This window comes from Alexandromys fortis, unplaced genomic scaffold (assembly GCF_014885135.2).
Source record: "Alexandromys fortis isolate MF-2015 unplaced genomic scaffold, M_Fortis_MF-2015_v1.1 scaffold_7, whole genome shotgun sequence".
Lineage (NCBI taxonomy): Eukaryota > Metazoa > Chordata > Mammalia > Rodentia > Cricetidae > Alexandromys > Alexandromys fortis.
The window spans coordinates 5,676,679-5,691,104 of NW_026067920.1; the positions used below are offsets into that span (position 1 = coordinate 5,676,679).

The 14,426-nt window shown below is 45.9% G+C and overlaps 1 protein-coding gene across 4 annotated transcripts in view; it reads left to right on the forward strand.

Annotated features, from left to right (window-relative positions):
- Positions 1–14,220, forward strand: part of Prr14l (proline rich 14 like) — a 75,045-nt gene extending 60,825 nt beyond the window's left edge. For 3 of the 4 annotated variants that reach the window (XM_050140835.1, XM_050140839.1, XM_050140840.1), the window contains 2 exons: positions 5,455–5,526; positions 8,419–14,220. In XM_050140835.1, coding sequence (XP_049996792.1) covers positions 5,455–5,526; positions 8,419–8,695 — 349 coding nt within the window. In that variant the 3' untranslated portion in view covers positions 8,696–14,220. The remainder of the gene's footprint in view (positions 1–5,454; positions 5,527–8,418) is intronic. The other variant, XR_007591410.1, reaches the window with a different exon arrangement.
- The last annotated feature ends 206 nt before the right edge of the window (positions 14,221–14,426 follow it).

Below are 14,426 nucleotides of genomic sequence, written 5' to 3' on the forward strand. Positions count from 1 at the left end.
AGGGGAAAGTGTCCTGGCAGTTAGGAGTCCAGGAATGCCACAGTCACACCTCACATCAGACCTCACACACGAGATCCACTGGGAAAGACACAGGATGGAAGCTGCCTCTTCTCAGGAGAGAACTTGGGGGGGGGCGGCTTTGTGTAGTGTTTGGGGGGTTGGGTCAGAGCTTTCCAGGGTGGCTTGGGATTGGCAGTATTCTGTGGCCTGATCTTGGGCTTCTTTTCTCTGCAGAACAGAGCTTGGATGCTGACCCTTACGGTCCTTAGAGTAATCTGGGGTTGGGGCCTGGCTAATTGCAGTCCATGAGATTTACCACTAGCACAGAATGTAAGAATAAATGGAAGAGGAAAAGAGACCTAGCTCACCTAATATTTGGAAAAGTAAAATCCTAACTAGCATCAACTAAAAGAAAGAACACTGTCTTGATTTTTGCTTTTATTTGAGACAAGCCAGGGTTTCATTACGTACCACTGACTGGCCTTGAACTTGCTATATAAATCAAACTGGCCCCAAACTTACAGAGACTCGCCTGCCTCTCTGCCTTCCAAGTGCTGGGACTAAAGGTTTATGCCACCATGACTGGCTACATGAGATTCCTACTATAATCTGATAAATTGGGTGAAGATAGATGAAGAGAGGGATTGCTTAGGCTCTGGGTTTACTCATCGGGGCTTCATTTTTGTGCACACCTCTAATCCCAGCACAAGAGAGGTGGATAGGAGAATCAAAAGTTGAGGTCTTTCTTAGGCACATAAGAAGTTTTTTTTTGGAAGGACATAAGTTAAAGGCTGAGCCGGGCGGTGGTGGCACACGCCATTAAGCCCAGTACTCGGGAGGCAGAGGCAGAGGCAGACGGATCTCTGTGAGTTCGAGGCCAGCCTGGTCTACAAGAGCTAGTTCCAGGACAGGCTCCAAAGCTACAGAGAAACCCTGTCTCCAAAAAAAAAAAAAAAAAAAAAAAAAAAAAAAGTTAGGGCTGAAGATCATCTATAAATAGAAAAACTTCTAAACCGGGCGGTGGTGGCACACACCTTTAATCCCAGCACTAGGGAGGCAGAGGCAGACGGATCTCTGTGAGTTCGAGACCAACCTGGTCTACAGAGTTAGTTCCAGGACAGGCTCCAAAGCCACAGAGAAACCCTGTCTCGAAAAAAACAAAAAATAAAAATAAAAAAAAATAGAAAAACCTCTGGTGATTGTTGAGGGGATTGAAGGAAGACTTACTGTTGCCAAGACAGTACACTATCTGGGATCAGTTTTCAGATTCACTGCACTCTGTCAAAGAACTAACAGCTTTTCCCCCTAGAAATTAACAGCTAGGTTGTAAAATTCCTTATGGGAAAAAAATCACCAAGAATAGTTAAAACATGTGGTCAGTGGTAACAAATGCCTTTAATCACAGTACTTGGGAGGCAGAGGTAGGCAGGTCTCTTGAGTTCAAGGCTAGCCTGGTCTACAGAGTAAATTCCAGGACAGCCAGAGTTGTTACACAGAGAAACCCTGTCTCGAAATACCTAATAAAATAAAATAAAAAAATAGTTAAAACAGTCTTGTAGAAGAACTGATTTATTTTCAACTTACTACATATGCAGTTTACTTGGGTTAGGAAAATGCCTTGGTGGAGAAGATTGCACGCTGTTCAAGCATGAGGCCCTGAGTTTAATAGCAAACACTCACCTAAGTAAAACTTGAACGTGACTACACATGGGGTGGAGTCACTGGATAGCTGAACAGCCTACCCAAAATGGTAAGCTTCCTGTTCAGAGAAAGAGCTTGTCTTTATTTTTTCTCTTAATTCTGTGTGTACGTGTGTAAGTGTTTAGCCTTCATGTTTGTATGCATGCATACATACGCATGCAGGGTCTGCACAGAACAGAAGAGGGAGGGCATTAGATCCCTAGGAAGTGAAGTTAGAGACAATTGTGAGCTGCCATGTGGGTGCTGGAATTGGAACTCGGGTCCTGGAAGAACAACAAGTGCTCTTAATGACTGGTCATTTCTTTCTCCCTGAGACCTTGTCTGAAAGGAATAAGGTGAACAGAAATAGAGGAAGAGACTCAATTGTCCTCCTCTAGTTTCTGCATGCACAGGTATGAATATATAGCCATGCAGTCTATGTACAAATAACACACACACCAAAAATAAACAGTTAAATTTAAAATAATTGAAATGGCCAAGCATGGTACTGGCACATGCCTATAGTCCCAGCAGAGTTTAAAGGCAGCTTGGACTATAAGGTGAGATTTTCTTTGAAAAAAACATGCAATTTGATGGCAGATGTCATGCTCTTCAGATTTTACTACAAAAATACACAAAATTGCCAGGCGGTGGTGGTACACACCTTTAATCCCAGCACTCGGGAGGCAGAGGCAGGCGGATCTCTGTGGGATGGAGGCCAGCCCAGTCTACAAGAACTAGTTCCAGGACAGGCTTCAAAGCGTCACAGAAACTCTGTCTCAAAAAAAAAACAAAACAAAACACAAAAATAGATGAAGCTACAATAATTAAGAGAGTATGGTAGTATCCTAAGGGTAACTTTCTGAGGTGATGAGACAGAAGCCAGAGTATACTTCTAAAATGGATAGATTTCAACAAAAGTTTCATGGCCATTCAGTGGGGAAGCGAATCTTTCTAACAAGTGGTACTGGTTGCTATGTGTAAATTTTGATTTCCACATGTAAAAGTTAAATCAGAATAAACCAAAGATCTAATTGTAGGTACAACAACAATAAAAACAAGCAAATACAGTTACCGATCTGCATGAATCTGGAGTAGGCTTCGGCCTTGGCATGCATTGAATTCCAGGAAAGTTAGCCTTTCTTTTTCTCGCATCAAATGCTACAATCAAGAAAGTGAATATCAAGTGGCTGGCATTGGTGCCACATGCCAGTAATCCAGTGTTTGCAAGGCTTTCAGGAGGGCTTTGTGTGAGGCTAGCCTTAGCTTTATAGCCATACCTGATTGATTGCTTGGTTGGTAGGAAAGTGGATGATAAGAATTGGGTGGCTGGAAGGAAAGCGGATGCTAAGAATTAGGTGGGTAGATGGATGGATGATTTGTGGGTGGGTAGGTAGATTGGTGGATGGTTGATAGAAAATTAGAAGACTACAATTTTGGAGAAAAAAGATGCAAAATGTACATACATTTAGTTTAAGGAATCTAAGTAAGGACTATTATCCAAAATACGCAACTCCTCCCTCTCCCTGCCCAGTGGTGCTGGAACCAAACCCAAGCCCAGTAGCATGAGCAGGCAATGTCCATTCCTCTTTGTTTTTATCCTCAGGCCATAAAGAACTCAAAACTCAGTAAGAAAATAAACATCCCAATTAAAAAATGGGCAAAAGCCGGGCGGTGGTAGCGCATGCCTTTAATCCCAGCACTCGGGAGGCAGAGGCAGGCGGATCTCTGTGAGTTCAAGGCCAGCCTGGTATACTAGAGCTAGTTCCAGGACCAAAACCAAAAAAGCTACGGAGAAACCCTGTCTCGAAAATTAAAAAAAAAAAGAAAGAAAGAAAGAAAGAAAGAAAGAAAGAAAGAAAGAAAGAAAGAAAAAAAATGGGCAAAATTCCTGAACTGATATGGTGTCAAAGAAGAAACCAATAGGAATACACTCCTGAAAGGCCCCTGGTGTGGTATGTCATTGGGGAGTTGTACCTTACAGTAAGGACAAATGCAGAACCAATGCTAGCCGGGCCCCAGAGCAGCAGGAACTTGACTGCGTTGCTGGGTAGCGTGCAGTGTCTTCAGAATTAAACAGACTAACCACACATTACAGCTGTCATATTACAGAGATTTTTGTCCACAAGTTGGGAAGGTATATACCACAAAACTTCAGAGACATTTACATTGGTTTTCTTTATAACTGTCTAAACCTGGATGTAAGAAGCATGTACTTTATTTAGTAGGGACTGGATTAGCTAGTACATCCAGACAATAGAGTATTAAATCATTGCTAAAAAGACATCACTGACCAGGGTGCTGGTTGTGCTGGTGTGCACACCTTTAATCCCAATAGTGGCAGAGGCAGGTGGATCTCTGAGTTCCAGGACAGCCAGGACTGTTACACAGAGAAATCCTGTCTCAAAAATAAAACAAAAAGATATGACTCTCTAGTGCTTATACTTGTAATTCCAGCAGTAGGTTGATGCAATCAAACGCTTGAAGCTAGGCAGGTGGTGGTAGCACCTTTAATACCAACACTATCTCCACAAATAAATAAGTAAATAAGAGCACACTCACACTTGTGTGTATGGCCCTGGGAGGGACCTCACATCACTGTACAGATAGAAAGGAAATCCGCTGGTGGAGTGGCATGCTCCTGTAGTTCATCCTCTTCAGAGATGAAGGTTCAAAGGGGTTTAAGGTCACCCTGGGCAACAGAACACACCCTTGTTTCCAAGGAAAATATAACTGAAAAACTATTCTACATGTATTTATTTTGTGTATGGGCACACATGTCCTATGGCATGCATCTGAAATTAGAAGACCATCTCTGAGTCATTTCACCTGTTAAAAATAAAATGTATTTAAAGACTTAGGGCCAGATTTGGTGGCTCAGACCTTTAATCCCAGCACTCAAGAGGCAGGCAGATAGTCTGTGAGTTTGAGGCCAGGATGGTTTACATAGTGAGTTCCAGGACAGTCAGCTAAACAGAGAAACCTCAAAAAATAACTAACTAAATAAAAAGATCTCTTAAGGGCTGGAGAATCAACCAGTTGTTAAAAGCACTGGCAAATGACTTGGATTCCATTCTCAGCACCCACATGGTGGCTCACAACGATAGCTCCACTTCCAGGGGATTCGTCTTGACTGCTCAGGTACCAGACAGGCACATAGTACATAGATGTACATGCAGGCAAAACCCCACATACATAAAATTATTTTATTTTTTTTGTTTTTTGAGACAGGGTTCCTCTGTAGCTTTTGCTTCGTGTCCTGGAACTAGCTCTTGTAGACCAGGCTGGCCTCGAACTCACGGAGATCCACCTGCCTCTGCCTCCCGAGTGCTGGGCTTAAAGTCGTGCACCACCACCACCCGGCCATAAAATAATTTTTTAAATAATAGAATAAAAATAAACCCAGCAAAAGTTTATTGTGTTCATTAAAATCTTGCCAGCCAGTAAAGCTTATAATTTCCAAGCCATGAATAAGAATATTAAAAAAGTGGGTGGCCAAGTGCTGCTGAAGAGAAAGCAGCTGGATGCAGGCTCTTGTCCATACCCCCAGCACTTCAGAGGAGGAAGTGCCTTAACCAAAAATGAGCCAGAGAAAGCTGTCAGTCAGTGTGCACAGCCGGGTGAAACTGTAGCCGCCCATTTGCCCTATGTGCTGTGGCCTGCCTTCCGGCTGCAGCTCTGGCCACAGGAATGGAGTGAACAGGGTTTGACTTTTCAACTTAAAGCAATGTGTAAGTGAAAGCAGGCGTGAAGAATTCTTTTTTCTCTTTGCAGGTTAAAGAAGAAAGAGTTCAGTTTAGAAGAAATATATACAAACAAGAATTACAAGTCTCCTCCTGCGAACAGGTAACTCCTGTGGCTGGGCTAAGGGGGCAGTGCTAGAATGATTGACACCTCATCTTTCGCACTCAGGCAGTCCTATTTAGCTCTGCCCTGTATTGGTTGGGGTTTTGTTGTTGGGGTTTCTTTGTGAGGTTCTCTTGTTGTGCAGGCTTGGCTAGTGTAAAATTCACAGATCTACCTGCCTCTGCCTTGGGAGAATTCTGGGATCAAAGGTGCCCCCAATTCTGGCCCAGTATTGGACCTTAGAAATAGCTAGAATGGGGGTTCGGGTTCCAAATCCTTGATCTGGGTCAGTGACATGATAGACAAGAAGTCTTTGTGGGCTGTGGGCTCATAGATGTGTTCACCTTGCAGCTGTGTTTGCTGAATACACTGACTAGCTTCGTCTGAGCTGCTAATCACTCTTTCAGCCACGATTTCAAGCCCAAATACAGACAAATGTCACTTGGCCACCTTGGGATTGAAATTCAGTTTGAAGCAGTGACAGTTATTGACTGTTTTATTTGGGATAAAGGAAGAGTGTTGTAATAGGAGCTGCGGGGCTGCGTCGTCTCCCCCCCCCCCCACCCCAGCACTCCGGCTGCCTGGCTAGCTTATGCCCCGAAATAACAACACACAAATTGTATTCATTTAAACACTGCTTGGCCCATTAACTCTAGCCCTTACAGGCTAATTCTCATATCCTGATCAACCCATCTCTAATAATGTGTGTAGCATCAGTCTTACCGGGAAAGATTCTAGCCTACGTCCATCCTGGATCTGAGCTTCATGCATCTGCCTCAGAGAGCAGAGCTATCGCATCTGCCCGGGAGAGGGGAGCATGGCGTCTCTGAGCTCACTTCCTCTTCCTCCCAGCATTCTGTTCTGTTTACTCCTCCCACCTATGTTTTAACCTATGAGACCAAGCAGTTTTCTTTATTACTTAACCAATGACCTTCCTCCATCAGAAGAGATTCCTGGCATTTTATCCCAGTATTTGCACATGGGCTCTGCCTACAAGACATTCATTTTCAGGAGACTATTCATTGCAGAATTGCTGAGTGAAGGGAAAGAACTGGAAACAACCGAAAGTGTCCTTTACTAGGGTTTCCACTCAACTTTGGTCCATTTTTATTATGAAATATAATGCGTGCTGTTGAAAATGAATCAGACAGTATTGTATTCAATGAAAACAAGCTTCAGGGTCTTTGATGGGTAGGAGGAGCCCCACGTGTGACAGTGTGCTGTTTGCTGCTGTGGAGATACATACCACCAGTTAGCAATTCTAGGCCCACTCAAAGCCTGTCCCCAAACCATATGACCCTCCTTCAGCCTCCCTGATAGTTGGGATTAGAGACTTGCATCCCCACACCTGACTTTCCTTTTTGTTGATGTTGTTGTTGGTTGGTTTTGAAACAGGGTTTCTCTGTGTAGCCCTGAATGCCCTAGAGCTGGCTCTGTAGACCAGGCTGTCTTCAAACTCAGATTTACCTGCCTCTGCTCCTCCTGAGTGCTGGGATCAAAGGAATGCAACTCCATGGCCCAACCTAACTTTTATTTTATTTTATTTATTTATTTTCGAGACAGGGTTTCTCTGTGGTTTTGGAGCCTGTCCTGGAACTAGCTCTTGTAGACCAAGCTGGCCTCAAACTCACAGAGATCCCGAGTGCTGGGATTAAAGGCTTGTGCCACCACCGCCCTGCTGGTTTTTTTTTTTTTTTTTTAAAGACCATGCTGAAAGCTGGGTGGTGCTAGCTGCATACCTTCAATCCCAGCACTAAGGAGGCAGAGGCAGGTGGATCTCTGACTTTAAGGCTAACTTGGTCTATAGAGCCAGTTCTAGGACATCCAGGGCTACACAGAGAAACCCTGTCTTTAAAAAACTAAAACAAGGGGGCTGGAGAGATGTCTCAGAGGTTAAGAGCACTGCCTGCTCTTCCAAAGGTCCTGAGTTCAATTCTCAGCAACCACATAGTGGCTCACAACCATCTGTAATGGGGTCTGGTGCCCTCTTCTGGCCTGCAGGCATACACACAGACAGAATATTGTATACATAATAAATAAACATTAAAAAAAAAAAACTAAAACAAAAAACAAAAACCATGTTGGGGTTGTATCCCAGACCCTCGTGTGTCCTAGACAAAGACTCTATGTCCCCAACCACCAGTTTTTATTTGTTTTATTTTATTTATTTATTTTTGAGTTTTTTCGAGACAGTTTTTCTGTAGCTTTGGCACCTGTCCTGGAACTAGCTCTTGTAGACCAGGCTGGCCTCAAACTCACAGAGATCCGTCTGTCTCTGCCTCATGGGTGCTGGGATTAAAGGTGTGTGCCGCCATTGCCTGGCATTTTATTATTTTTATGGTTTATGGGCTAATAGCTTTGTTCACAAAAGGAAAACTCAAAACAATTTTGTGATAGAGAACCACATGGCTCTCAGAGATTAAAAGGTTTACTGTCTAGAGCCTGGTATGGTAGATTAGCACGCCTGTAAGCCAGACACTTGTGAGGCAGAGGTCAGGAAGGCAGGACATCAGGTCATCCTTAGCTACACAGGGAGTTTGAGGCCATCCTGGGCTATGACAAAAAGTTTGCTGTTTGCCCAGTCTCTACTATGTTACTTCAGTGTGTCTACATATTAACTTTGGAGAACATACACAAACCCAGCAGTTAGTGGTATTATATATACTGGAACGAGGAGCTAGCCTTAATTGTGCTGTATACCCTTCTCTTTGAACTTTTTTCACTTTGTGCACATACTTATAAAACTTATGTTTTCTCCTATGCATGGAAATAGCTGCTGGCCACAGAAAACAGTCGAGTTGGGAGTCAGCACAGGCAGCTTTTGGTCGGCGTGGTGACCAGCTGGGCTCTGTGAGTTCCCGCTGGTGATTCTGAGTTGTGCTCTATCCTCAGGTGTTTAGAGACCATCTTCGAGGAACCCAAAGAACGAAATGGCACACTGGTCTCCGTCAGCCAGCAGAAAAGGAAGCGTGTTTTGGAATTCCAGGATTTTACCCTGCCCCGAAAGAGACGCGCTCGAGGGAAAGTGAAGCTGGTGGGCAGCTTCACGAGGGCCCAGAAGGCGGCTCTGCAGACTCGAGAGCTGGATGCGCTTTTGATCCAGAAGCTGCTGGAACTGGAGACTTTCTTTGCCAAGGAGGAGGAGCTGGAGCAGTCAGCGAGCTGCTGAGAACGCTGCAGCCGGGTCTCCATGCTGGATCTTTTTAAACCTCCCTGGAATAGGTTCCCTGATTTTGCCCTATGCCTAAACCACTCAACAATGCCCAGTCCGTGAACTTTTACTTATTTCAAGGTGCAGCCTTTTTAGAAGCTGGTGAAGAAGGGTCCTCTAATTCTACTGCTGAGTATAGAGCCTCAGGAATGCTCCCTTTCTCCTGGGAATGGTCCTGAATGATATCAGGCCACCTCCTTCCTGTCTCTCCCATCGCAGGTGGAAGAAACCACACATCCTAAGCAACACTAGGAATCTAAGGACTCAGTGTTTGTGCATCCACATGGAAGTTCCTCTGTTTATGGTGCTGCTCGACCAAGATGTAGAAACCCAGCCTGGGGGGCACCTGTGTGTTCCCACCAGCTCTTTTCAGTGATTGAGAAGGATGAACTGGTGTGTTTCCTGATCTCTGCCCAGGACCTTTAGACTGAGAGAATGTGTGTGTTTGTGTGTTTGTGGCTTTGCCCCATCTTTTCTCCCATCTGTGAGTGTGGGTCACTAGTGCCAGAGGAGCCCATCCAGGCCCCAGCGTAAGTTGCACTTTTTTAATGTTAGTGTTGATAATTTTCATTTTTTTCTTTTTTGTTTTTGTATTATTATTGCTGCATGTTTGGGGTCTCTAAATGTGATTTTAAAACACTTTGTAAGACATTAAGGAGAAAGGCGATACAAGTCTTAATATGTGACAGGCATTTGATCAGCACATGGATGGGGAGTGTCCCCATTTATGTTTCAGGCAGCCCATCCCCGTCTCCAGCTTCTCATGTAGCTCATTCGAGGAAGCTCTTTTCATCCTCCTCCTCCGTCCTGCCCACTTAGTACACGTAGCTGTTTAGTGGCATATGTAAAAGCAGAGCTCTCAAAAAGATTAAGGTTGAGTGTGGTTTTCTGTGAAATGTTGGTATATGGCAAAGTTGGGACAGTGGTGACAGAGGCTGGCCCGGAGCATTTGCAGCTGCTTGAGTGCCTGCTTCAGGAGTAGGAGAGAGCTGATGGATAGATGAGACCCAGCGAGCCATCCCTCCAGCAAGACCCCAACATCCCAGAGCCAGTTGCCTCTGCGAGAGCCTCACGTAGTCTGGTCCTTTGCCAAACCTACTGGAAATGGTTCACATGCTGGAAGTAGCGCAGTTTCTCAGTTTGCACCCAAGGAGTCTGCAGGCAGTAGGCTGCCTTGTCTGGGCAGCAGCCCCAGAGTCTTCTTCCCACTGTGCCCTCACCATGCTCTCTGAGGCTTGCCTTGTGTTTTCTCATTCCAGGATCTCCTACTCTTTTCGTCTATCCGACAGTTCGTGTACAGATAGTTAGCATTCTTGCCTGATGAGTAGGCTGCTCCTCCCAGCCATTGGGTGCTGGTCACCTCTTGCCATGCTCCTAGCTTGGACCAGGGACGTTTTTCTGTCTGTAGAGAAGAGCGCGTGGTGCTGTGCTGAATTCCTTCATTCCCTGGCTGGGGGGAAGGGGTGCAGGCCTGCGGTCTTCACGTGCCTACCCTTTGTAGGTTGATGGGCTGGGCCACACTGGAACAGAAAAATAGACATGAGCAGAGGGAAAATGTACCATGACCTTCACCACCTCAGCTGTTAGCACACAGCTGCTTGTCTGAAAGGTCATGACCCCTTGGATGAGAAAAGTGTGGGCTAGTGTACACGCTGGCCCTCAGTGTTGTGTGCAGATCCCTGTCTTAGCCATGTTGCCCAGACCATACAGATGTGGTCTGTGTTCACCCCAACGCCTCCCTTCCTGGGGCAGGATTCTAAGGTACTCTGTGCTTCTGAGCTCTGTCATGTGACTGCAGGAAGTGGCCTGGGCTACACATTGTGCCACAAGTACATCTAAGACACTGTACATTAGACAGCTTGCAAGCTAGCAGGCAGTAAACAACCGTTGACCAGTTTCACCACCAGGGTCACTAGGGCATCCAGATCACCCAGAAGACAAAAGGTGAGGTGTGCACAACTGTGGCACCAGCAGCATGACAGCGCTTCCAAATTTGCCTGTGACAAGGGTTGTGCTGGCCTGGACTGTTAGCAGGACTGGAGAGACACAGCTCCACCATAGTCCTGGGCAGTCCTAGGAGGGAAACTGCAGCTCTCGGCCTTCCCTTGGCAAAGGTTCTTCTACTTCAGAGCTAAGAGAAGTTTACTCATTGAGTAGGTCCCACTCGGCCACGCCTGTCTTACCATCCAGGTTCACAGTCAGCCAGTCTTGGAACCTGAGCATGATGGGAGATAATGGGTGGTTGGGACGTCACCAGCCGGAACTACAGATCTGTTCTGGGCTGGGAGTTGGAATTTCTGAGGGTGGGGAGCTCTCACCCCAAGTGATAGAAACTGCCATTAAGCACAACTTAGTAGCGCTCAGCTCCAGAAGTTAAGGTTATGGAGAAAGGAGAGAGACCTCAGCTCCAACCAGGTTTCAGCCCATTTCCTTTGCTGTGTTTCGGTTTCTAGCTGTAGCAGCCTCCTTCCCTCCCGCCAGTGCCTCTCATCTTCTCTCCCTGCTCTCTGTTCAGTCTTTCCCTCCATTTGTCTAGCTGTACCTCATCACCTGTGAACGCAGATTGTGTCTGTCTTCCCTGCTGCCCCTGCTGGAAGAGCCGACTGCGAGGGAGGCGCAGTAGAAAGATGTGTAGCTTTGCCTTACTCGAGCTTTGACAAGCTCAGAAACTCATGCTGTGAATCCTAAACTTTGTGCTCCTCCAAGAGCTGTGAAAATCATGACATTTTTTTTTTCACATTTTGCCTGAAAGGGTCTTTTGTGAGGGCTCCAGAGCCAACCTGAGGTCAATTCTAGATCCCACTCCGTGGGCATCCTTCCCCTGGGGCATATCCTCTGCCCACCAGGCTAAGAACAGCAGCAAGTCTGCAGGACTGTGGCAGCAGGTCCAGGGCTGCAGTGCAGCCAAGTGGGCACAGCCCTTGGTCTCCCAGGCTGGCCAGGGCTCCACCTCCTCTGTCCCATGAGCATTAAGATCTGCATAAGACAACTTAGGCCGTGATGCTTTCCTCCTGCCCACGGGGGAGGGGAGTATGCAGCTGGTGCTTTCTTTAGTCCCCTTGTTTTGTTTCTACAGTGTTCCCCGGGTATCATGAAAAGGGCCTTTTTAATGACCACATTATGGGTGGCTGTATCCAAAATGTAACGAATTGGCCAGAGGTGTGGAATGACCTCCCCTGGGTTCCTTTCAGGAGAGGGCTGCTTTCCTGAACTGAACTTCTGCATAGAACTGGCTAGGAAGGGAGACTTAGTTTTGTTCAAATCACAATTAATATTCCCTTTTAGCACAAGTTGAGCAGCAAAAGCTATCTTGATTGTGAAGCTGGGGTCCTCATAGCCACCATCCAGCACAGCGAGCTGAGTTCAAGGCTTGTTCTGTCCCTACAAGACTGGTGTTGAATTGGATTTGAATTCTCAACAAGAGGCCCCCTTGAGCTGTTGGTTGCTGTCTCATGTGTTCCTCTGTTATCATGGCTAATAGTTCAGTGAAATGTCTCCATCTTTGGTAATGCTGGTATACATGATGCCCCTACAGTTCCTTTTCTGTTCGATAGTTTGTGACTCTAAATGCCCACTGTTACATGAATTAATTTATGAAATAAATTTTTCTTGAAAACCTTTCAGATAATTGTCAAGGTTATTTTGTTCTTAGGACTTAGTAGTAGATTCAGATTCTTGTTAGTGATGATCTAAAGGTTAGGTTGTTGTTGTTGTTGTTTTAATTTGACATTCCAGAGCCTTGTATCAAACATCCATTCCAGAGTGGCCATCCTTTCCCCGAACCTGCCCCCTATTCAGCACATGTTTGGAACTTTGGGTAGCTTCCAGAGGCTCACAGAGCTTAGGGAAGTGGCCAGTCATCCCTTCCCCAGAGAGACTGGTACTAGAAACAGTCCTTTGGAGCAGTCATACCCAGTTAAAGTGAATCACTGACGAAGTGTTTTGGTTGTGAATTTTGTTTGTTTTTGGCAGTAGAAGTGTGTTATTTGAGAAAGGATCTTACTATGTAGCCTCACATAGCATAAGACGAAAATAAATCTGAGTTACATTTAGGGTTCTGCTCATCTTCTCATAGCCTTGGCTGGCCCCGAACTCACGATCTTCCTGCATTAGCCTGTTGGGATTATAGAAAACTGTAGTGGGCTAGGTGTGGTGATTTGTGCCTGTAATTCCAGTAAGACAATGACAAGTTCGAGGATAGCCTGGGCAGTCGAGTGAGGTCCCATCTCAAAATAAAACTAGTTGGTGCGTCTCACTTCCTCCCAGGACAGAGGAGCCAGTGTGCTTGTAAATTCTCGGGTGAAAATGTTTCCTGTGTCGGGACTGTCTGAAGCAAGAGTGCAAATGCAGTCGGCTCCATTCGTTTAGTTTTGAGACAGCCTCATCTTCTACCCTGGCCTCCTAGTTGAATGACCTGACCAGTTCATAACCGTGTGGTGAAAGCATTAGCTTCCTGGGGTGCTTTCCTCTCGCCAAGCAAAAGCAGTGCCTCATTTCCCTCTTGAGCTCTGAGCTTGAGCAGCAAGGATCTCCATCCATGCTGTGTTTTCAGCTAGGGAAGTGTCCTCTCTGATGGCTGTGCTGCTGCACGTCCAAGAGCTCTTACCCGCACACCGCTAATCTTCCAGTAAGGCATTGTTCATTGCTACTAACCACACCGCATCATGGGTCCTGAGTTAGCGCGCCGATCCTGATGTGAGACACTCCTCCAGATGAGTTTGGATGAAGAACTGAAGGGGAGAAAGCACACACTAGTACAGTCCTTCTGGAACTTCGCTCAAGAAGTGTTCTGGAACAGTCCTAGTTCTCCGAGCTCCAGGACTGGAGGTGAATTTTTCATAGCGTCTTTCTCAAGCCTCTGTGCCCCTTTGTCTTCAGCAGCCGCTGCTGCTTTCCTCACCCCCTCGCGAAGTGGTGGAAACCATGTGAACAGGCGGGCTTCCGCCTGGGCCTGGTGTTTGGGAGCAGCTTGGACATGCTCCCACCTCATCAGTGTGCTTGCTGCTCCTGTGCAAGGGCCACACCTCCCTCACATCCTGCACGCTTGCCTCCATTCGTCATTCAGATCTTGACACTCTCAGATCCTTGGTCTTGAATGTGGTCCCCTCCCATTTCATGGCCCCTAACCCCCCCCCCCATCTATATTAACAGCTGTAATAATACAAGCTCTTCCGTGTCAGGACCTCTTATTTTGTTGGCTCTAGTCCCTCCTGGCCTCTTTGGTATCTAGAACAGTGTTTGATATTTACAGCTGTTTGCTGCCTAAACATCATTTTGGTCAATAATAAACTGCATATTACCATAAGATAGTAATGGAGCTGACGAATTCCTGTGGCCCATCAAGGTCACTGCTGTCATGATGTAATGCGGAGTATGACTCAGGTCTTGGTGCAGACAAGCCAGTGTGTGGCAGTCATGTAAAAATGTAGCACAGCTGTGTACAGTGCATACTTAATAGTGCTAATAAATGGCTTACAGATCTATGTAAGTTTTTATTGTCGTAGAGTATATTCTTGTTTTGATTGATTGATTGATTGATTCAGAGACAGTCTCACTGTGTAGCCTTGGCTGGCCTGGAACTCACTATGTAGACCAGGCTGGCATCAAACTCACAGAGATGTGTGAGTAAAAAGCTTACTGGACAACAGCGACAACCCCAGCATCCCATGTGTGGTGCCTCAAGAGGCCA